Source organism: Pseudopodoces humilis, chromosome 2 (genome assembly GCF_049639895.1).
Source record: "Pseudopodoces humilis isolate 2021_Gansu_Grassland_sample_001 chromosome 2, ASM4963989v1, whole genome shotgun sequence".
Taxonomy (NCBI): domain Eukaryota; kingdom Metazoa; phylum Chordata; class Aves; order Passeriformes; family Paridae; genus Pseudopodoces; species Pseudopodoces humilis.
The window spans coordinates 105,237,462-105,261,676 of NC_142201.1; the positions used below are offsets into that span (position 1 = coordinate 105,237,462).

General features: G+C 37.3%; 1 protein-coding gene across 6 annotated transcripts in view; it reads left to right on the forward strand.

Annotated features, from left to right (window-relative positions):
• The window catches only part of ROBO2 (roundabout guidance receptor 2), a 417,898-nt gene that overhangs the window by 327,332 nt on the left and 66,351 nt on the right, over window positions 1-24,215 (forward strand). For all 6 annotated transcript variants that reach the window (XM_088051137.1, XM_088051139.1, XM_088051141.1 and 3 more), the window contains 6 exons: window positions 3,454-3,535; window positions 4,182-4,347; window positions 5,998-6,164; window positions 9,944-10,065; window positions 16,564-16,795; window positions 22,468-22,592. In XM_088051137.1, the coding sequence (XP_087907263.1) occupies window positions 3,454-3,535; window positions 4,182-4,347; window positions 5,998-6,164; window positions 9,944-10,065; window positions 16,564-16,795; window positions 22,468-22,592 (894 nt within the window). The remainder of the gene's footprint in view (window positions 1-3,453; window positions 3,536-4,181; window positions 4,348-5,997; window positions 6,165-9,943; window positions 10,066-16,563; window positions 16,796-22,467; window positions 22,593-24,215) is intronic.

Here is a 24,215-nt window from a genome sequence, read left to right on the forward strand (position 1 = left end):
TTAATTTTTCTCTCTTCAAAGATAAATGTGTATTTGTGTGCATTTGGACAAGTATGCACAAGGAAAAATAGTAAGTTAAATGTACTTATTTGTCAAGGACTTGAAGATCATTTCAGAAACCATTTAATTTAGTCAGCAGAAATGTCTGCACTTAATTTTGCCATCCAAAAAGATGTCAGTAAACATAGTACTAATGACAAGAAACAAAGAGCAGTTTTATTTTCTGATACCATCTCATCCGTGATTGTAGATGAATTGTGAACTTCCTTGGAACAAAATAGAATTTATTAAAAAATTTATGCTAGCTTGCCTTGAGTAAACAATTTGTCCTTCCTCCCTGGGCTGAAGGCAGGTTTAGGCCATGAAGGTTAATGCATTTTTCCTGTAGAGCTGGATTAAAGAGTGCGCTTGAATAGTCAAGATTCCCCAGTAGTGTTAGAAAGCAGCAATTAAAGGTGGAAGCTTAGTGATTTCAAACAAACTTTCAGGCACTGATGATGGGCTTCTGTGGAGTGTCCACGAGGCAGAAGCTCTTGGGATACCTGTCTGCATGCTGCTATGCAAACAATGAAATCGGTTCTGAATCGTGCCAGCGCATTAATCTCCCTGTTAGAGGCTGTGTCTGTAAACTAAAGGAAAATAAAATTACTTGCAGGAGGAGAAGAAAACAGTATTAGTAGTGAGTGTGGTTCTGAAAGACATGAGGCTTTTATTGATCCTTAAGTGGCTCATTCACTAGTAACCAATTTAATGGCTCAGAAAGGTATTTCTAGGAACGTCTCTATAGCAGTAATATGCACTGTTTGTTTGACTCAGATTTAAGAAAAAAAACTATACAGAACCATAAACAGTTTTTCTCCTGTACCTTGCAAATTTTATGAATTAAACACGGGATATTAAAATGAGGAAATTAACTTTTCTCTCAGGTCTGCCTAAACAAGGACTAGCCTGACTTCTAAAGAAAAAAAAGGCCAGAAAAATGTCCAAGTATGTTTACATCCCCAAGTTCAAAATAAATTAATACCTGCCACTCACATGTCCTCAGCCTTCTGACTGAGAATAGATTTAGATTCGATGTCAGGAAGAAATCTTCCCTGTGAAGGTGGTGAGGCGCTGGAACAGGTTTCCCAGAGAATTTGTGGATTCCCCATCCCAGTTCAAGGCCAGTTTGGATGGGACTTTGAGAAACCTGGTTTGGGTGCAGAAAGTTTAGGAACTCTGAGCAACCATGGCAGGGGGGTTGGAATGAGAGGATAATTAAGGTCCCTTCCAACACAAAACATTCTCTGATCCTTTTCTGCTATTTCTGGTACAGCACAATCAAATGATTCATGAGCCTTCAACAGTCACATGGGCCACAGTTGTAACATAAACATAGAGATTTTTCTGTTAAGCCAATCTCTTGGTTGCCCTGAGGAAGACAACTAAAATCCCACATATGTCACTCATTCAGTACTCCTTCAGACAGGCCAACACTGATGGAAAACTCCCTTCTGCTATATAAATGTGCCACACCAGGATTAGACACCTGCATTAACTAAGAAGCAAAACCTTATTTTATTGAATAGTAAAGATTTTTCTATTCACCTCCCCTGGTTTTTGGTATTTTTTTTCCATAGCACAAAAAAAAGTATAAATAATTGAATTATCAACACACTAAATCTGTATCTAATCCATCCACGACCTGAAAGTTAGATAATTTGCCATAGCTTGCAAGAAGCAGTGTACTTCCAGTTTGCTTTGTATGTTATTTGCCTTCTGCAAGTTACTCTGTTGTGTACACCACGTACTTCATTGAGTATGCCATGCACCATCTGTCACAGTAGTACACAAATGAAGTTGAGAACCATAGCCTTGAGAAATATTCCCCATTATCACATAATGAAGAATTATATATTTAATAAAATCTCAAAGGAAGCAAAATAAAACACTGCTTCAGAATGCTATAAGGCTCTCTTCTCTGGAAAATCTCTTCTTTCAAGAGTCTCTCATTTCAGTAGCAGTACTGCTATATTTTGAGTCTTTGAGCCATTGTCAGAGGGGTTTTCATTATTGCTTGTTTTTCACACAAATAACCATCTCCTGAAATGCAAGTTATGCTCATTCAGAAAATTGAGTTGGCATTAATGAGTTGCTTCCTCACCTAAGAATGGTACACTGCAGTCTCAGTGTATCTGAAGGAAAATAGCAACACAATTCGTACATGACAAAGCTAAAAATCAATTAAAGTACATATCTACAAGTTATCTAAGGAACATCTTGCTTTTTTGCCTTGACATTCATCTTGAAGAGTGACATATAAGGACATATGCTGCAGTGCCAATCTGCATTTAACAGAAAACCCATTACAATTCCTTAAAGTCCAATAAAGCTTCTTGGATGCAGTTCTCTTTCCATCAGGTCATGTGATGGTGAATAAAATTCTTCTTAATCGCTGGAGTCAGCACTTTTCCTTTTCTGCTTCCACCTCCAGATTACCATGCTTTATGCATTGTGGAAGGAGGGCTCTGTTTTGTGCTTTGTAAAGTTACCATTTTCCATCCATCCCTGTAGTCTTCACTTCTTCCTGACTCAGAAATCTTTATTTTAAATTTAAGTAGGAAATAGGAAAACCCTTGGCAAATTTGCTCATTTGACAGTTTATACAGAGATGAGATTAATATTGGCAATCTAATTCAAAGCAGTTTCCCAAAATAAGTTTAAAATATTTGAACTGGCAAGGGAATCACAATAATTTTATACAAATGCAATTTTTTTGCTACCAAAGGGCCTTGCAAGCCTGAAATAAAATCCCACGTGAAATGGAAGGGAGATAAGCATGGTGTAGGATCTAATTTAATGCTTCTGTTTGAAAATTGCTTGGAGGACTGTCTGTATAGAGAGGACTGTCTGTATAGTCTCTCTGTATAGAGACTGTCTGTATAGAGGATTCTACACGTATAGAGAGAACCACTGTTAAGTTTCAGCAGAATTTGTATGTGGGGTATATAGAAATGACTTCATTACTTCATAAGAGTCTAAGATGATGTAACATCCTTCCTGGCACTGGAAATGGGGCCTCTGAGTCCTCTTGGGATAATGAATGCTGTGATTTTACCCTCTAAGAGATTAATTACTGTTATATTGTTACCTGATTTCACCTGCATTTGTTTTAACCAATGCAAACATGGACTCTGTCAAAAGCATCCATTCTGGAGCATTTACAGTACTGATTCCATTAACAATATGAAAATTAGAATTAGTAAAATATTATAAGCAAATAATCTTATTAAAGTTCTCTAAAGGAAAGCCACCATTAAATGATTGACTGAAAATGTTTGGTGCCTTGTAGTCTGGTGTAAAATGTAGGCTAAGTCCTTCTTAGCAAGGAACATTTAGAAAAAGAAAATAAGAGTAAACTCAGCTGATTCTAAAAGGTTATTAAAGCTACCCTTATGCCCCTTTTATGTCCAGCTGTCTGATACAGGGACTTACACTTGCGTTGCTACGAGTTCCAGTGGGGAGACGTCCTGGAGTGCTGTGCTGGAGGTGACAGGTAAGCAATGCCAAGCATGTGGGCACATGAGGAAGGTGTAACCCATAGGACAGCACTCTCAGTCAAATCATCTGTTCTACAACTTCTGGGCTTGTCAGGGAAAACTTTTGAGTGAGAAGGCTGTGTTCCTTCACACAGCTAGAATTTAATTGCTATTGTCTTATAATGCCCATTTACATCGTAACAATTTTCATGTGTGTGTCCAGTGACTGCAGTATGCTTTAATTCTTCTAACAGAAATATTAATAAAATGTAGATTTATCCAGCAATTGACTCTAGGCAAAAAAAGTCCAAGGTGATCTCTGTGAGTACTGCAGTCAATTTGGATACAGGAACTTTCTCAGCAATGGAATTTTTAGTATTTTATGTACATTTCAGCAAGCTGGGCTTTTTGTTATTCTTTCTTTAATATATTTATATACACCCTTTTGAGTTTTGCATTTTTTTTTCTTTCATGATATACTTAAAGAAGCTCTTCATCCAAAAACACATGGTAGTAATGCAGCTGTTGACTTCTTTATAGATTAAGAACATCCGTTGTGCTGATTTTGCAGATGTTTGCCATGTTTTTCATTTTAATCTTCTGCTTTGATCAAATTATATAACAAAGGATAAAAAGTAATCGTTTTGTATTTGCCCTTCACAGAATCCGGTGGAGCAACAGTCAGTAAAAATTATGATATAAATGACCTCCCTGGGCCACCATCCAAACCTCAGGTCACTGATGTTACTAAGAACAGTGTCACCCTGTCCTGGCAGCCAGGGACCCCTGGAAGCCTACCAGCTAGTGCATATATCATTGAGGCTTTTAGGTATGTGAATTATACCACTTTTAAGCTCCTTTCTTTCTAATTTTGCTTAAACCCTGGTACCAGGGTTTTGTGGTGTTCTTTTGGATTCTACACGTATTATTATAAGCTCATTAAATGACTCATCTCCATAGAAGGCATTGATTCATATTCTTTACATTGATTCTTTATAATTTATCACTTTTTTCTAAGTGATTAATTGGAGGACATCTAACTATTTCTTCAGGTCAACAGGAATATAACAGAACAATGAGGTAATTATTTGTCACTTTTCCCTTAACACTGATGATCAGTGAGAGTCTACTGTGGGAATGCTGCAGGTTCTTGGCTATCACAGTACAGATAATTTGGAAATAAATTGGTAATCCTGAAACCTCTGTGCAAAATTTAATTCTTGCTCTTGTTAAAGAAGTATCAATTAAGGAGTCAAAGTGCTTAAAATTTCTAATTTTTAATGTTTTAGATAGGTGAAAACTTCTAACTGAAAAGACTGGTATTGATGATTTAGGATTCTATCCTGCAGCCTGAGGCTGCAAAGAATCCAGGTGCCCCCCTCCACACAGCAGCAGTTCTGTGTGGTACAAAAGAACTCCTGGGCTCCAATTCAGCAAGTTTGTTTGAGCATGTGCCGTGCTCTGATGTGTATCTCTACATTTCAGCTTAAAAGTCTTCACCTTCTAAATGTGTTTCTTGATCCAGATATTAAAAAAATTACAAATACTCTAAGTTCATCTCTAAGTTATAATTCATGCAAGAATTTTTCGTAATCATATGCATGCAAATTTTAGCTCAAAAGTTACGTATGTAAAGAACAGTACAGTATTTGCAGTTTGTTGGTTTTGTTCTGGAACTTACTCTCTATGCATTGTATGAATGAAGTGATTCAAACAGCATAAACATTGTAGCTTTCCATTTACTTTTTGCTTTTGATATATTTCAAGATTTTTTTTTTTTTTATGAATGCTGTACAACAAAGCATAGTAAAATAAAATTTTCTCTTTAAACTTTTCTGATGTTTCAACCTAGCTAAGCTTTAGTGGCATCCCATCAATAACTTTTTAAAAAGCCATTTTCATTAAAAGCTGTTTTAACAATCACATTTGAAATCTTTTCATATGGTGGATTGCAATCTAATTATAATAATGTTGAATTGAAAATGTAGTGACAGAAAAAAATATTCATATACTTTCCTCCATTTCAAAGCATGTTTTCAAAATTTATTTTTTAAACTTTGAGTGTGAATTTAGTTCAAGGAGAATGCTTTTCTTCCAATGACAGTTTATTGACATAGTTTACTTAACAGTATAGAAAATTATTCTTTCAAGAGAACTTTCCTTTCTAAGGCTTTTGTTCAAGAGTAGCCTGTTTATCATTCAAATTTACTTTACAGCTTTCTCCACTTTCCTTTTGCAGGTATTTTAGAGAAATAGCAAAAATTTTTGCTTTTATTGCAAAGAGAAATACTTTCGACAGCTGCATTATGATTTTTAGCCTGTCTCGATGAACTAACTGAAACAAATATTTTTAATTTCATCCTGCTTTTAATACTTTTTGCTGCCCTTAGAGTCGATCCAGGGTTACAAAATAGGTCCTTTCACATCTTTATTTTTCTCTTGTCTCAGTTTATAATCTTCCACTCTGTTCTGGTTGCAGTCAGTCTGTGAGCAACAGCTGGCAGACGGTGGCCAACCATGTGAAGAGCACCCTGTACACTGTGAGAGGCCTGCGCCCCAACACCATCTACCTGTTCATGGTCAGAGCCATCAACTCCCAGGGCCTGAGCGACCCCAGCCCCATGTCAGACCCTGTCCGAACCCAAGGTAAGGGGCAGTTTCCAGGCTGCTGGGCTTGAGCTAAAACAGAAAGAAGGAACTGTGGGCTGACAGATAGGTCAGTCCGGCCGCTTGGCTTTAGCACACTCACTGAAGGAATCATGAATTGAGCTTAACCAATGAGGTTGAAAGTAGTCCAGGTTTGCTGCATCAGTCTGGAGCTTAGGAGAGAAAGGTTAAGTCCTTAATCCTTTGTACAGTGTAGACCTTTTGGTTTGCAGTTCACTTAGACTTGATTTGCCCCTAGTTTCTATTGAAAGCAATGTGAGTTACACAAGCACTCTGAACACCCTCCTCTCCTCAGTATCTTTCCTCTCTATGTCTTCTTCCTCTCCATTAGCAGGGATATACTGTGATAACAAGTGTTTATAACAGGCAAGACACCGTGTTTAGAATTAGTTTTAATCAAAAGAAATGCACAACATGTGTTGATTAATCTGAGCCAACATTTAGGCAGAAAATTAAGGCATCTGCATGCTAAGAATATATAGAAGTTTTTCTGAGAAAGGTATGGGTATTCTATTTATATAACTTCATTTCTGATTTCTTTGTATTAATCCATTGCATAAACAAAGAGAGAAGGATGAAGTGATATCCCTTATTTGTAGGGTGGTGAAAGGATTGGTAGCTGTGATCCTACTTCACTACTGAATCAGCTACTGAAGTCTGTTCACCTTGCATCAAGTTCTAACTGAATATAACTGCTACAGATTTCCCTTCACATCAGGATTTTGGTTTTTTTTTTGGTTTTGACCAGACATTGCTTGAGTACTTTATTCAAGAGTGTAGTTCTATGTTAAACATGTAATACAGAAATTCGTAATTCTTTGGAATCATGATTTTTCAAATCCAAAGTAATAGCTTCTGTCACAGTTAATTTATAATTAAATTCTCTGTCTCTGTTTATTGTTATTCAGAGACTTCTATCTATGGTCTGAAGGTGCCCATGGGGAGCACATCCCAAATCAGTCTCCAGCATGTGTGTTTTAAGTTGTTTGGGTCCTTTGCTGGATGGAAAGAGATAGACAAGAGTAGGGTGGTATTTCTTTATCACACAACCATCCAGCTTCCCTCATCCCAGCCTAGTCCTGAATAAATCTGTCTGAATACTTATACCCTCAAAATAGTAATTATGTCTGGAAGAGGAAAAACAGAGCTGCCTTCTCAAAACCTGGAGGAGTGAGTTGTGCAGGGATTTCAAGGCCTGACTATCCATGGAGTATCACAAGTTTCCTTCTTTCTTATTTTCCCATTATTATAGGGTGACTCATGATTTCCTTGAAACAGCCTTTTAGTCTGCATAACTTATCACCTAGCTAAAAAAAAAAAACAACTTTGTTTGGCATTTGAGTGTCAAGTATAGACTTTTTATCTGACATACTGACAAGCAATTTGATTTCAGTAAAAACATGTCCTTTAATTAGCTACAGCATGTGTTGCAGCTTCCATTTCCAGAAGCTGTTTAGCAGTCAAGCACACTGAGACATGTACAGGATTTATAGCTTCTTTACAAGCCTGCAGTTTAATAGAATTAAATCATAAAATCAATTGAAAATTAACATAATGTTTTGATGTGATTTCTAATTATGCCTGAATTCAATTCAGGCTCACAGAAGAAGCTGACACACAGTGGAAAGCCTATTCACAGTGGCCATGGAGAAATAAAGAAGTAGCTATAGCAGTGCTATATAATAATAATTTGCAACAGGTGTCTGTGGTAGCTTTAATAGCTGAACATTTAATGTCCTAGTATTCAGTATAGCAAATACAAATAATAAGATTTCATGCAAATTTTCACCAGTGAACTGCAAGTAGGTAATCAGGTACTTTCAAAAGATTTACCTTATATGACTTATGTGAAATTAGGACAGAGAAATCAGTAACTACTCCAATGAAGAAGCTGATTTCTTTCTGGATTATTAGTAGATGAAACCATATACTAAAAAAACTCTTCCAAAAAACTATATATATTCCTACCCCTGAAACCTAAATAATTATAAATAATAGTATATTCACTGAAAGCTGATAAAAGAGGCGTTAGAGAAAATACCTAACCAGTTTAATTGTGATCAGGATGTAGCTTCTGGCAGCAGTTTTGCTTGAGTCATGATTCTATTATTTCAATACTTAATCATACCCTTAGAGATAGATCAGCTGCTTTTCCACCAGGAGCCTCCTAGACATGTGAAAGTGACATTACACTGGGAGCATCACACATGTTTTCAAGTGTACATACCAGAAAACTGAATTCCACGTGTACATCTTGGCATTCACTTTTTACTGTTATTAGTCCATGTTATGCTGTTACTTCTGGACATATGTGCCATTAAAATGATGGAATGCTGGTCATACAAACTACTTTGTGGAAATGTCCTTTCCTCAGAGGGAATACACAGGTACTTTGTTGGCTGGATAACAGCATAAGTTAACCTAAAATGTAGCTATGGATAACTCTAGGCTTATTTTTTGTACCAAGAATCATAGCTTTTTTGTGGATAGATGCATAAATGATCATCCTCTAGACCAGTCTGAGTCCCAGTTTTATTTTACAACATCCCTCTTTCTTTGCTGTTTTGAAAAAATGTAATTTGCAAGATAACCACCTTCACTGACACTCATATTTGGATTATATTCCCTTTGGAAATCCATGGAACCATTTCAATTTGGAGATCAGTAGAGGCCTGTGGCAATATTGTTTATTGGTGACTCAACCATAACAATATAGAATTATGAATGTGAATTATTGAACATTAAAAACTTTCAATATCTGGAGATATATGATTAATGTTATATTTAAAGGTTTCATTCTTAAGAAAACTATTATTTCTTTTAAATAGCATTTAGAAGATAAAAAGAAATCATATGATTCCTATTCCCATATCTAAGTCCATCAGAAAAGGAAGAAACACTTATGTATATATCTTTTTCAAAAGGACATGATGTTGATCCAAAAAATGAGGAACTGTCTTTGACTATTAAATCCTCAGGGAAAATCAAGCAGAATTCAGAGATGCCTAGACAGGCATGACCATAATTTATCAGTCCTGTTTTGAATATCTCTATAATCAGATTTTGACTAGAAGAAACAATTCCCCCACACACTTTGAAGGGCACATAATCTTGAAAAGAAAATTTTTGTGGTAGATTGTTTTTGTTGGCCTTTTACTAGATGAGAATTAGTTTGGCTTCCTAAATTAAATCTTTTTGTTTTCATGTTTGCACTAGATTTCATTAGCTATGTCTGTTAAGGGAAAATGTGCTTTGCAGGGGAAAATGCTATTTTTAGTATTTGGTTTCTTGTGTGCATGGCATGTGGGCAGAGGAAGCCTAGTGGAAGTTTGGAAACATATAATGACTTAATGTCATGTGTGCTCTAGCAAAATAAAAAAAACACTGTTTATTTTCTTCAATTATGCTAACCAGTTTGGTTCCAGACATCTGTGCAGCATTATTATTATCTGAATACTTTGGAACTAGTGAGCATTGCATCTCTCTCATTCTTTACCAGAGCTGAGAAAACTTTGCTATCTTGTCAGAATACTCCTTTAAACATATTAATATTTCATGATTTCCTAAGTGGCTAGAGGTGGATGGTTTGTTTGCATTATTTGATATTTGTTTGTGTTTCAACCTTAGTGTTGTATTCTTTTTTTAAACAGTGCTATAAAAGATGTTCAAGTCAGGTCATTAGGCTACTCAGCAAATTTTATTGATGTCATATACAGCTCTACTCATTAATGTGATGCTTTCCTATATGTTCCTGGCAGATATCAGCCCCCCAGCACAAGGTGTGGATCACAGGCAAGTCCAGAAAGAGCTGGGAGATGTCATTGTACGGCTGCATAATCCTGTTGTGCTGACACCCACGACAGTGCAAGTCACCTGGACGGTAAAGCTTCTGCTGTTGTTACCCTAACAGTACTTTCAGTCTGCCTATTTTACCTATTTATCCCTTCAGAGTTTTACCCTCCAGAAAAGATTCCAAAGAAATGTGAGTGCTCTGACAATCTAACATACAGCAGTGTGTGTGTGTGTATGTATATGTATATGGTCATTTTCTTTTCAGGTCAGGCAGGTTGAATATCTTCAGTCTTCTGCTTGAAGCAAGTTAGCTGTCTGACTAGGAAAAAGTTATAAAAATGTGTATGCTCAAAGGATAATTGATCTGTGGATTCATTATGCTGCATGTCAAAAAATAAAGTGAAATATCAACAAGAAATTGCTGTATGAAAAAGTACTTTCTGCTTCAAGTCTTAGTGACCTCTGACAATACCCTATTATTTAGTGACCCAAAAATCAAAAATATCTCTCCTACAGAGCACTTGCAGTGAAGTCAGAAGCATGTGGTGCTAGTGCCTGACACACTGTGTATCATCTGGTTTTGCAGCACAAGCCTTACCCACAATGAGTGGATATCCTTTCATTAGAGAACACCAGAGTCTTTTGGGCAGTGCTTAACATTTCTATTTAAGGGGTCAAACTACTGGGTAGAATTTCTAATATAGTGTTTAGTTTTCAAATTGCTCTGTTTCCCTTCCTGAGGCTTGATGGAAAGGATTTGTAAGAGTAGGAGAGAATTCCCAGGGCTCTGCACACCAGAAAAGAGTGCTTTGCTCTTGGGGCATCTGCCCAGAGGAAGAAGAACCACGAGTGGAAGAGAGAGAAAAACTGCCCTGCACAACATCAAAACAGTTGTATTCTATAGGATGAATTCTGCTAAGGGGGCATTCACAATACTCAGGGTTTTTCTTCTACATGTCATATTGCAAAGAGCTTAATGTGTGCAGGGGATTACACAAGAGGAGATAAGAAGTGTGATGATAGATTGTGTATTATAAGGATTACTGTTGTTTCTGCACAACTCGGCCATTATTACGGAGGCTTATGCACCATCCTTGTTCTGACAGATTTCAGTGGTCAGGGTACAGATTAGAATAAATAGAGAAACCCAAAAATTTGTCTTTCATGGAAAATTATTTAGAGCATATGTCACTGCATTTTGCCATCAATGATGTCAACATGCAGCTTGGCTTTCTTAAAATGCTGAATGTTTCAGGTACAATTCCTCCAGAACAAGCTGACTAACCTTTGTGGCAAACCCTTTTGCCCAAGCAGATGGATCAATAGTAGAAACTTGGGATGTTAGCAGAGAGTAATTGTAAACCTGGATCACATCCATGTGGTACTCCTTCAAGTCCTCTTTTGGGTGTGACATCTATCAGAAACACAGATTCATAGGCTGGGCCTTGCTTTAGCATGTACTACAAAAGGAAGCTCCAATATAAACAGAATTCAGTTTTATACCATGTAACCAATGTAATTATATTTTAAGTATTTATATTATATTATATAATATTATATATATATTAATTTTATTTATATGTGTGTGCATGTATATGCATTTGTGCATGCATATGTGTGTGCTATATATATTCCTCTAAAAGAATTTCCTGGTGCCACTACTGAACAATGAGTGAAGAAATGGTACTGTAAAGACAAATTGTTGAAAATGCTATGAATACCAGCTCACTGGGAAGATCCCTCAAAGCAGTGACCCTGTGCCACCTGACAAGCACAGAGACCTCTGTAGAGGCATTTTGGAATTGCCCAGGGGAAGAAAGACACAAAGAAGGATCTCTGAAGCAGCTAATTGGAAACTATCCAGCAACCAGAACAAAACCAATTAATTAACCATAGTCTCTAGGAAAAAAACCCACTCCATCCAGAGAATAAAGTCCACACTATTAACATAAAATGGATAGATAGTGTATCATACAAAAGGACAGAAGTGCCATGAGAGTCACAAGTCCCTTTGTGTTGGCTTTATGCAGTTCAAAGGGTGAATGCCAAGGAATGTCCTTGGTTACTGACATTCTGGCATCCTGACTCTCAGTAAATTAACACCACTTTCTTCTATCCTTTATGGGATTGTTTTGGTTTTGCTTTCTCTTTATTTTTTTCTAATTTGAGTTTAAATTTTTGGAAATCTTTCCCTGTGGCAGTGTTGCAATTTTAAAATATGCACATACATATACACACATACTTTAAAAAGAAGGTCAGGTTTACAATGTCAGTGTTAAAAAATAAGAAGAGGAATGTCAAAAGTTAGGTTTTTATTGCCACTTAAATTTATTCCTCTTGTGTATACATATTAAAATATAGCTGTAATTATCTGGTCACATAGAGGATCTCTTCTTCATGGAGCTATTAAACATTTCTTTTTATCTTCTTTATTCTCTGTGTGGTGCCAGGTCTTATTAAATTCATACCATTGAAACCTTGCATTGAATAAAAAATTATTATTTTGTATCACATGCTTGCTTATCTGTCATGCTCTCAACTGTAACATTTGTGTGCTTCTCAAATAATACTGAATTTAACATCACAATGATAAAAATGTGTCATTATCCTAACTTTATACATAGAGAGGTGAGGTGCAGAGATAGTTATTGCTGATGAGACTTGTGGAGACAGATATGCCCACTGTTATCAAATGGCTAATTTTAAGCCCTGGACATGATTTATTTTTACTTTCATTAAAACATTTCATATTGCAAGAGTATATTCTGTTCTCCAAGAGCTTTTTTAGCTGACCTCAACTCTGGGTCAGCACTTCTAGCCTCAGTGGGCATTAAACTGAAAGTTTCATTAGTGACCAAGTATGAAATGTTCCCCGGCACTATAAAGAAGCCCTGTGGCACAAGCAGGAATAAAAAAATCAGTTCTTCAACATGCCAAAATTATTGCTGCTTGGAAGGAAATCCTGACTGCCTTCTAGGAAGCTACCAGGCAGAAGGATAATTTATTTACCTCTGGTTTTTAATTTGATGTAGATTTTAAATGAATGTACTTCACTGGGAGCTTCAGGAGTCAAGTTCTTTAGACAGTCTTCCAGATTATCATCCCCATTTGCCTTGTTCCTGTAGGATACATAAATGCTAGTGTAGTTTGAATTTCCAGAGACTCCTGCGAGTCCATGCTAGGGAGCTCAGCACAGCATGCAAGCTACTCTGCCCAGCTGGAGAACTGCAGTGAGAGCAGAGGATTTCTTAGGATATTTTTGGATAGAAATTTGCATGCTACAGAGCATATTGCAAAATGTATTTAGGGTGAAGATTAGCAGGTTTGCCTGAAAGGAGCTTTTATCTGCAGCATAAGCTTCATTATGAGTTTCTTGCCATCGTTTTAACAACCTAATAGCCATTGAACCCATCTTGTATTCAGCTGTGGCATGTGCAGGGAAAATGAGCTTCCTGTTCTGCAGAAATGGCTTTGTAGGTGCCTCCTGCACTATGGGCTCCTTGTGAAAGGGGGTGAGAAGGAGCACACAGGACCAAATCTGCTTGTAGATCGCATTATGTCAGTGCTGAGCACCACCTACCCAGGAACTGCTCTCTCCTGCCTTTTAGAGAAGCATCTGCATGTTCTGCCATGTCCTTTGAGAGAGCAAGTACATGGGGTTTTTTTGCATTTGTTGCAGATCTTTTGAGTTGATATCACGGACTAGAAATATCCTCTTATCCCAGTATTCAACACAGAGAATTCCTGCAATTGCTGAAATAATGCTGTGTAATTTGTGTAAGGAAGTAGCAACCATTTACATTCTTTATCCTTTCATCAAGCCAGAGTGCATGTTTCTGCAGCTCTGCCTATGTGTGAATGGGTGCCAAACTTGGAGCTGCATAGCTGAATTAATGCCTTTAATGCTAAGCATATAAGGATATTTTTAGTAGTCTGCTCGTGGCTTGACACATCATTACCCCAGAAATGGAGAAAATTGTGAAGTCACAGTCACTTTGTATTATATTTGACCGTGTGGGCAACTGTAGATAGACATACTCATATGTATGCACATGTGCATGTTTGTATATGTGAAATACACCTGTCCTACCCCTCACAAATATTTTCTGTTAATCCATGTAATTATCCAAGGGTAATCTTTTTATTAGTTTGAAAACTCTGAACAAAGCAAAAAAATCCACCTTTCTCAGTAAGTGCCCTCTGAGTAGTTTCCCCACATTTTGACCTTACAGAAAGCCCTGTTCAAACTAGCTTTGATTGGGTATGAGGGACAGCTTCATATCCTCTCCTTGATATTGAATGTGACTGAATGTTTATAGAAAACATTAAAAATGCTCTTAATATTTTCTTTTGTCAGTACCCTCCCAGATTCTGAATGATGAAATCCCTGTCAATAATCTGATATTTGGGCAGATCATTCTGCAGTGCTGTAATCAAGCTACTAATTGAAAGCCCTGTGAAACTCAAGTGAGCCCCAAATCAAGCTAGTTTATAGCACCTGTAAATGTGATAGCCTTGTGGTACTACTGCATTCTGCTTTCATATTCCTTCTATTGTTTAGTCTTTCAAGTGAAGATCTTAGAAGTCTTGGAGGAAAATTTGTATGGAAGCAGATGCAAAAATATGAGGGACTGAAAATTTGGATTTTTTTATATTATCTTGAGGTCCCACTCTTCACAGTGATTTGGGGGCTAGGTTTGTGTTTGTACCATTCAGTACAAAATTATGTTGTAACAACACAATGCTGCTGTTCAATCAAGTCAATTCTGAATTTTCAGTTTTCTCCACTAGGCAGCAGTCAGTAGAGCTTAAAAATAGAGCAAAGACAAAATGGAAAGTTCTAACAAAGTTATGCCATCTTTCAGTGTGGCTTCTAACTCAGAAGTAAATCAAGAATCAAAATCAGTGTTTGATTATTAAATATCATAAGCTTGTATTGTAATTTAGGTTTACAATCTGTGTTACAAAGTGGATGAAAGCATTATTTTTGCTGAATTTTGTAGTAAACGTGAGGTTCATAAAGTCTTTATATCCATAAAACATTTAGTTAATCAAAGTCAAACATGGATAAAAACAGTTTACTCTGATTTACAGACTCCCTTCATCTGGAAACAGCTGCTTAATGTTCTTCTTAAAAACACAGCTTGATTCTTTCGGTATTAACAAGCTATTATTGTGAGTTATATCCCTCTTTCAGTGCATAAATTCAGTTAAAGTGAATGCAGAGAAGTTTATAAAATGCAGGCTTAATGTTGTTGTAACATATGTTGCAAGGTTTTTAACAGTGACAGTTTTGATGAAAGACATTTCTGCCTTGCTTTCATAAATAAAGCTTTCTTCTTGCTTGCCTTGTTTTTTAATGTCTAAGAATCTGTGTCCCCTCTGAATGCCTCAATAAGAGTAACAAGATTATAGGAGGAGCATAATGGACTGTGGTTTGTGTTTGCAGCCTTTAATTCATTTATTCTTAAGAGAAGTCAAACAAATGTTTCTCTAATTCTGGAATATCTTTGAGCAGGCAAATTGACAAGAACATAAGAAATATCCTACTTGTTGAGTCTTAGTTATAACACAGAATTACCAAACAGCCAGCTGTATAGTCTTGTTATTTGTGCTACACTTTCCTTGCTCCTGATTTAGCAGCTAGAGAAGCAGCTGGGTTTAGTTTACTTTTAGCAATTAGATCAGTTTTGGTTTTTTGGGTTGGTTTTTTTTTTTTTCCAAGAAAAATTTGTGCAAGAATCATAATGACTTGTTTTTCAGGTATTTTTTTTGAAGATAAATAGATGCATGCAACCTCTCCTAGATAAAATACATATAAAGGTTTTCTTCAAATAAAAATCCTATTTATAGGATAAAATTGTTAAACTTCCATAGTGCAATCTTGAATTCTGCTTGCCTAGCAACAAATAAAATATAAACCAAAACCAACATTCCATCTCCATCTGATGGCCTGAGAGCATCACAGCCCCAGGATGCAAAGGGGCTGCTCAGGCTGTGAACAGAAGAAACAGCATATGTCTTTGGAAATTGTTTTTTCTGCATCTGTCTTATGTTTATTTTAATTTGCTGTGCATTTCATGAGCTGTGAGCCAAGTAATGGACTAATTGTAAGCATGCAGGCTATCTTCAAAGACTTGCCCTTTTCTGAAAAGAATTTGTTTTTCTTTTCTTCTCCTGTTTCGGCACATCAGTAGCCAAGATGTGCTTAGTAAGTTTACATGCAGCAAGCCTTATGCCAAAGTTTTCTTTTCATGATTTATTGCAGGGGTGGGGGCCTTGTTTTATGATTTAAGGTGGTATTTGTCATGATACATAGAGCTGGAGGAAGCAAAACAGAAAGAAATATTCTGCAACCAGTAATGTGAGACAAATGCTCTTTCTAGACAATTAATCAACAGTGACTTACAAGAAGGTAGTTAGATTATTAAATTCAGCATCATAACTGTGAATTTTCTCATTTTGATGAGAGCAAAATTATTCTAGGCAACTCTTTTGTTTTCTTTTTACACATTGAGGTTTTTTTTGTTGCTTTTTTTGTTTATTTTAATATGTTTACTGATGTATTATTTATTGTCATTTCTAGGTCGACCGGCAGTCCCAGTTTATCCAGGGCTACCGGGTCCTGTATCGCCAAACCTCCGGCCTGCCTGCTCCGGCTGTGTGGCAGAACCTGGAGGTCAAAGTCCCCACCGAGCGCAGCGCCGTCCTCGTCAGCCTGAAAAAGGGGGTCACTTATGAAATTAAGGTCCGCCCTTACTTCAATGAATTCCAAGGGATGGACAGTGAATCCAAGTCTGCTCGTACCACAGAGGAAGGTTGGTAAAAGGGGCAGGAAAGCAAAGAGTTTTCATAGCTGACACTGGAGGTGATTCTGTGTGTGCATGTGTTCATCTCTTTCTTCCACGTGATTTCTGTTTGTTACACACCAAGGTGACATTAAAATTTGATATAATATTCAGCCTTGTGCCGTAAATCTCCCCTGAGAAAGCACTGTACTGGTCTTACATTCTTCTAGCTGATACATCCTTCTAAGGTACAGGTGGCTTTTGGTCTTCCAAAAAGTGTGCACTGCAGCCCTTCTTTTGTAACCACTGCTGCTGCAATAAAAGACTTTGGTCTGCACTTTGAAAATAAAATAAATGCAAGCTCTCACAAATGAGTGTTTGATACTAAGCACATCTTTCTGAATGGGTAATAATGTAGATGAGCAGTTGGCTGGGAAACGAGGAGTAGTGAAGGACATATATTTAACTAGTCTGGAGAAACTCCAGTCTCAAGGGCACACCACTTCACAGTTTCTGTTAGCACAGTGTTCATAAAACTGCCCTGTTCCGTGCTGCAGAGGATTCCCCTGAGCACCTTTCAAGCCTCACTGAAAGAGTCAGGATTCAGAGTGAAGAGTTTATACTTCTGAAATGCTCGAGCTTTTATATCCATATATCGTATATAGCTGTGCTAAAGCATGTGCACTCCAGGGCTGCTGGGTTTTTTTGTTGAAAAGTAAAGACACTGGGGTGAGATGTCAGTAATTTTAATCATTTGCTTTTAGAAAACCACCTTTTTTTTTACCTATCTAATGCAGTCTTTGCATGGAGAATCTCTCCTGTAAAAGTAGGATGGTCCTAACAGTAAAGGTTCATCTTCTCTCTGTGTCACTGATTTTTTTTTAATTTTACTTTTTTTTAAGCAAGAAAAAGAAATATTGGTGAAGTTTTAAAATGTTCATATGGTTTCAATGGGTTTTGAGTGCACTCTTTCTTTCCTACTGAAAGTGCATCTTAATCATTTACAGTAGTCTCCTGAGGTTTAATTTAGTGCTGATTGCCAAGTACTCTTTAATTCTAGAACAGACTTGCTTATTACTCACTTTCCTCTTTGATTTGTTATGATTATTACCCAACATGTAAGTAAAACTGAAGATAACGTGGTTGCGCTTTGCACTTCATGGAGGAGGAAATTCAGTGTCCTGCAACATGTAGAAGAGTGTGCAGGAAGGCAGTTTTCAAGTGTAATTTGGAATTTGGGATTTTATGGTCCCCAGATCTTTCTTCAAACTAAACGAGCTGGTGAGAAATATGTTTGCAGCACTCTGAACAAACTTTTTTTTTTAATAAAAAAGAAAATTTTAAAAAGATTTCTACAGGTGAATTTTCTTCTCTGGGATTAAAATGTGGGATTTTGTCCTCTCACTAGCATATTTTCCTCTAGTCAAATTTCAGTTGTTTTTTGTGTTTATTTAGTTAATCTAACTGCCTCTTCCTAAAGGTAAAATATGAACTACAGAAAAAAAAAGAAGGTCTTATACCTCCTGTCTATTTCTATTAAATACTTGAAGAATGACATTCTCATTTATAAGCCTTAGCTCCCAGCAGAGCCTGTCAGGTAATTTCCTACCTTAAAGGACACTTTGTTCATGTGGAAAAGCTTTCCACATAGTGAAGATTTAAAAAAATATTCCTGCCTGCAGATATGTATAAGTCATAGCCTAGGATCTGCTTTGTAGATTAATATAACCTTAAAAGAGTCTGTTTACAAGCATCTCCTCTCAAAAAAATATTGTAATATTATCACCAGGAAAATGTCAGCTCCTGTAAAAAATTATTCCTCTTCCTTGGGTAATAAAATTAAGTACTTCCATGAGAAAATTAAGACATTCAGTAGATGCAGTTCTACAGATATTTCCTTTAATTCCTCATATTATCTTTGTAGTTATATCGGTGTTCATGTATTTCAAAAATAGTATCAACTAAGTGTCTAATGACAGTGGTTTGCTCCTCTTCCACTGAAGGGAGATGGCAGTCTATTTAAGTCTGTGTTGACTGTGATTCCATTTCAAAAATGAGCTTTTTTTAGCCTTGACTTTTAAAAAATGTCAGCAATACTAATTTTAGAAAATAATTTGCGAAAGTGATACTAGTGTTGGAAGTTTTTTTTGCAAAATCAAAGCAAATATCCCTGGTAAAGGCAAAGAACAACCAAAAGGTAGTGGCAACTTTCTGCTGGATTGGATTTTACATGCAATGTTACTTCTGAGGCCTACCTTTAAAAATCAATTTTGCTGCAGTTAGACTTTTCCTCTAGATCAGACATTTGTCACAGTTCAGTATCCATCCATCTCCTGCCTCTTTGGCCTTGTGAAAGTAACAAATGGAATTCTGTTTGGCTGCGTCTGGAAAAGATGAGCAGCGATTTGGGTTCTTTCATATCTGTAAGAAGAAGCTGAGCACTGGAATAATTGACCTGTCAAGAAGCAGGCAAGGTGTTCTCCACAAGCCAGCAGCAAGGGAAATGAGAAAAGGGTTTTAAAAATGTTATTTTTCAATGTGATCTATTTAATAACTGCAGTGGTGTCAGACAAGTGGCTTAATTTATATCACAGTCCCAGCTTACAGAGTGATATTATCAGAGAGAGGAAGCTGAGCTGGTACATAGAAACATGTGTACACGCCTACAGTGGGAGCTAAATCAAAGATTTTATTTTATAATTTTCACTATTTCTTTCATACTTTCTCTAGAGACAGATGATTTTTTTTTTATTCTATTTTTTTTTTTTTTTTAGTTGCATCCACTGTTACATCTCCTTTGGAATAACATTGTGGAGTAGTACTTGTCCTGCATCTTGTTTGTCACCACAAAAATATGACAGGAAGGGAGGTCTCCTTAGCTTTTATCAGCTGCTTTTGTCAGTTTCTCCTCACCTTAGATCAGTGCCTAAAATGATATTTTCACAGCTGCATTCATTAGCTGCAATTTTAATTTTGCTTCAAATTCATCCTATGTCCTCAAAAAACCTCAAAAACACCAACACACACTGGTAGAATATTAACTAGAATGTTCATGCAGTTTAAATGAAAACACAAATGAATACAGTATGGTTTTTAAAAAAAATTTAGAGTATGGTATTTATTTTACATTTCTTTTGCATTCACACTTCCTTCTCCCCCCAGATATGTGCATATAAGACGTATTTCTGAATGCCCTTTTTGTTTCAGTAATGAAAGTAAATATATTGGAGCAAGTTGTTCCATTGTACTTAAAACCAAAAATGAGTTATGCAGTGTTAAGCTTTGCCATTTTTATGATTATTATTTTCACATAAAATATTCTAATTAATATCACACACGTACGTTTATTCACAGTTCTGTTGTTACTGAATAACTTGAAGACTTTTAAAATGCTAATTTTTTTAACTGTGTGGCAAATTATTTCACTTGCCATAAAATATACAATACAACTATTTATTTCAGCAATTTTAAGCTTTGCACGATTGCAAGGAGTAGCCCAAGGCCATTTTTCCATGCTTCATTCAAGCTGGCTAAGAGTCAAATTTCCCACAATACAGCTCCGTTTCTCCCCTCCAGTTCACTGTTTCTCTGCATCAGGCAAGGTCACAAGGACTCTACTAAGCACTATTAGCTCTGCAGCTGAACCTGCATCTGAAAATGCAGTTGTCGAAATGTGAAGCCTCCCAGGACTGTAATATGTGTTTCATTTTTCATCTAAAATTTTCTTTTTTTTTCTGCTGTAGTCTTGTATGGTTCCTTGTCCTCACCTCTGATACCCGAGTTTGAAGTTGTGTGAGCCTTGCAGCAGAGCACTCCAATTTTTCAGGGTTATCAGGGTAAAGATTTGAGCTCTTCTCCATGAGCCTGTGCCAGGTCAAGTGTTGAGGAGCTTCTGACGTGGGAGCACAGCCAGCCTCAAAGAGGCTGTGGAGAACAATAGGAATATCTGAATTGACTCAGGAGACTCAAACACTCCTGATATCTGTAGCTGTGTTTATTTGTGTTAAACCTGCCAGACCTCAATACAAAGATGCCAGGGGCTCTTGGCTTTTCTGGGAAGCATGGTCCAAGGATAGGCATGGGCTCAGGGGTATCTGTTAAGGATAAGATTAGAGTTATATTGCCATAAAGTTTAGCAGTGAAGAAGTCACTCTGACCAGGGGTCTGGAGTCAGGGAGCCTTGACACATGATTGAAATGCCCCAGAGCACATTGTCATCGAGACTTGAATTTGGGGCAGGAGAGTGATAAATATTTTAGGTTCTGATATGATTCTATTATAAGTTTTCAAAATCAGCTTTCATATTTCATATGAAATGTTTTAAGATCAGATTAAAAGCAATGAAAAATATGTGGAAGACAAATTCCATAAGTATTTATTAAACACAAAGACACCTCTCTAGAACAGAAGGTGTCCAAGCAATAGAACAGGCTCCTGTGAACTGGAAAATTGTCCTGGAGAGGTATCACTCTATGCTTGCTGCATTAGTTCACACTTTTCTGGCCTCTTTCTATTAGTTTTGTTGAAGACTGGGTAGATGGACTGGGAGAGATGGAATAAATAAATTTTAGGACCAGTTCCAAGCAGCTGCTATCCATCAGCTTTTCCCCCCAGGGACTATACCTTAATATAATACAGTCGACCTCGGTGGCCTAGCTCACCACCGTGGTGGAGTTTCAACACTTGCCTGGCAGCAAGGGAAGGATGAGGGGGGGCTGCAAGAAGTTTCAGGTGGCTGAGCAGGGCCATATTGACATTCCTTTGCCATGGCAGCCACAGCCATGCTGAGAGAGCCCAGTATGGATGTAGCAGATGCTCACAGAGGAGACTTTTCCATAGCAGAGCTCCTGCACCCCTTCCCAGGCAGCGTGTCCTGAGCCAGCAGAGGCACCCTGCTGTTGGTGTAGCTGCAAGAGGGGCTTTGCCAGCAGAGCTCTGGTCACTAATAACTGTGATTTTCTTTTATTTTTCCACGCTTCTAGACAACATGCAGGGCTGGCAAGCGGTTGTCTTGTAGAATTGGCCTTGGTGTGCAGTGACCAGCCAAACAGCTGTGAATGGTTGAACTGAGCAGGACTCTGAAGAGAATGCAATTTACCTAGGGGCAGAAAAGGACATAAATACGTATGTGACCTAACTTAGCACCTGCTCTATTTACTGGTATTTGATGTAAAGCCATGAACATTTTAACCCTTTTCCAGTTCAGAGTTGCAAGTTCTATGTTTAAACCTGGTATTGTCTTCCTGGAGAGCAAACAAAAAGGGACATTAAATGCTGGCTGCTCACATCATTATTAGATCATGTAAAAATAGAAGAACCAAAACAGTTTTCAGGCCAGGTGAAGCAGGCTTACATGTGACTTACTTGATATATCCATAGTTATTCATGCATATTATGGAAAATAAAGGCAAACGCGAGAACAATTCCAATGCAAGCTTAAGAAATGCCAAATATAAATAAATGAGGAGTGATTTGTATTGATTCTCCACTGCCACGAATTCCACATTGTCATTCAGCCCTATGCTTCTCTTCAGAGGGGCATTTTTCAACACTGTCAGTGTCTGACAAGAGCACATCCCTAGGCCTGCAGAGAGTGTGAGTTTTCTGTACTTTCTGCTTGCTCTTGCACTGCTTCAGCAAAATCCGTGCCTTAGCAAATGAATTAATGCCTTGCTTCTGTTTGCTCCCTCTCCTTGGTATAGCCCCAAGTGCTCCTCCTCAGTCTGTCACTGTCCTGACAGTTGGAAATCACAACAGCACGAGCATCAGCATTTCCTGGGATCCTCCCCCTCCAGACCACCAAAATGGAGTCATCCAGGAGTACAAGGTGCGCACGATGTCTGATGGGATGGTTTAGGGAAACAGCCTGCTTGAATTACAGAACAGTACCACTGTTTATGGATTTACATTCTGACAGCATTTACAGTTGCCCATATAATTATATGGAGAAAGAGGACTGACTGCTTATGGATTTCTTTATTATTATTATTATTATTATTATTATTATTATTATTATTATTATTGTCACTACTACTGTTATATTAAGAAGCAAAACACCATGAGATTGATATGAAAGAGAGCTGTAATTTCTAGCCAGTTTGCAGTTCTTATCTTTCTAGCTTTTCCCTGCTATTCCTGTGGAACAAGAAGAGGGGGTATTTTTTGAAAGGGGCTTCTGTACTCTAAAGACAGGCAGTGAAGTCCCTCTCTTGGAATGCCTTCAATCTGGCAGCAAAGCTGGCAGGAAAGTTGCTTCTTATTTCCTCTGCAAAAATGCTAATCCTAACACTTCCAGGTCAAAGTCAAGGACTGTGATTCTGGGATAATTCAAGACTTCTTCCAAGTACTATCACTGTCAAGCTTCACGATTTAAAGTGCCAGGTTGCTTGCTCTGAGAAACAGGTTGAACACAAGTAGTATATCCAAAGTTTGCTACATGAGAATTGCTTGCGTTGGTTGTATTTTCTTCCTTTTTGTTACTATGATGGCTCAAAATATCCACTCCTTATACATTAAATGTTGTTGTAGTCTGTAATTTCATACTAAGATCACTTTTGCACAAGGATATTTTCACAACATTTAGAAAAAAAGCACTCTGTTATGCAGGTGGAGAAAATAATTGGGCGAGGTTCAGCCTTGTCACAGCATGGAGCTCAGTTTGGTAAATTAACCTTACTGTGGCTTGCTTATATACACCAAGTGTGAAATGTTTAATTGAAATGGATCAGGGCAGCTTTCTTGACAGTCCCACAAAGGGTGGAAGTAGTGACTGCAGCTTATTTCACATAAAAAGATTTTTTTTTCCCCCTTTTGTGTCATGAGGGAACACAGCATGAAGAAGGGAGAAAGTGCTTGGCTTCTAAATCAGATAGTGGTTCAACCTATTCCAGCTTTTCACTTGGTCAGAGGGATGCAGTAAATGCTCACAATGTTTATGTTTAGCATAGCAATTCTTTTGTTTTGCTTTTAGTCAATATCAAGATTTATTAATCCCAGTATTTTATTGATCTATTTTTCATATGAATTAATAATTATCCTTTGGCTTAATTAATCTTGATCCTGACTCCAGTACAAGTCAATATAAACCATCCAGGGCTTATAGGGAAATGAGTAAAGCACACTCCTAAAACCACTAAACATGTAGATATGAAGTAAGTGGGCTGATGGCTAATGAAAGCCATGTTCCAGGTGAGTGCTCAGCCTCTGGGCTGTGTATAAAACCAGCTGGAGTCACTACCTATTACAGCCCTCCTGTGTTAGATTAGGTGGCTGCCTGAGTAGTGAACTGGCTGCAGTGAATGGTGCAGAGAGTCTAATATTTACCTGAGTATAAAATAACTGTTGAAATTCCACAGTGCATTTTCTAACAAATTGGAAATAGATCTGTTGATTCCACTTCAAGCATCGGAATGCCTGTAAATTCATTCATGAATTAAATGCTTTTAATTAG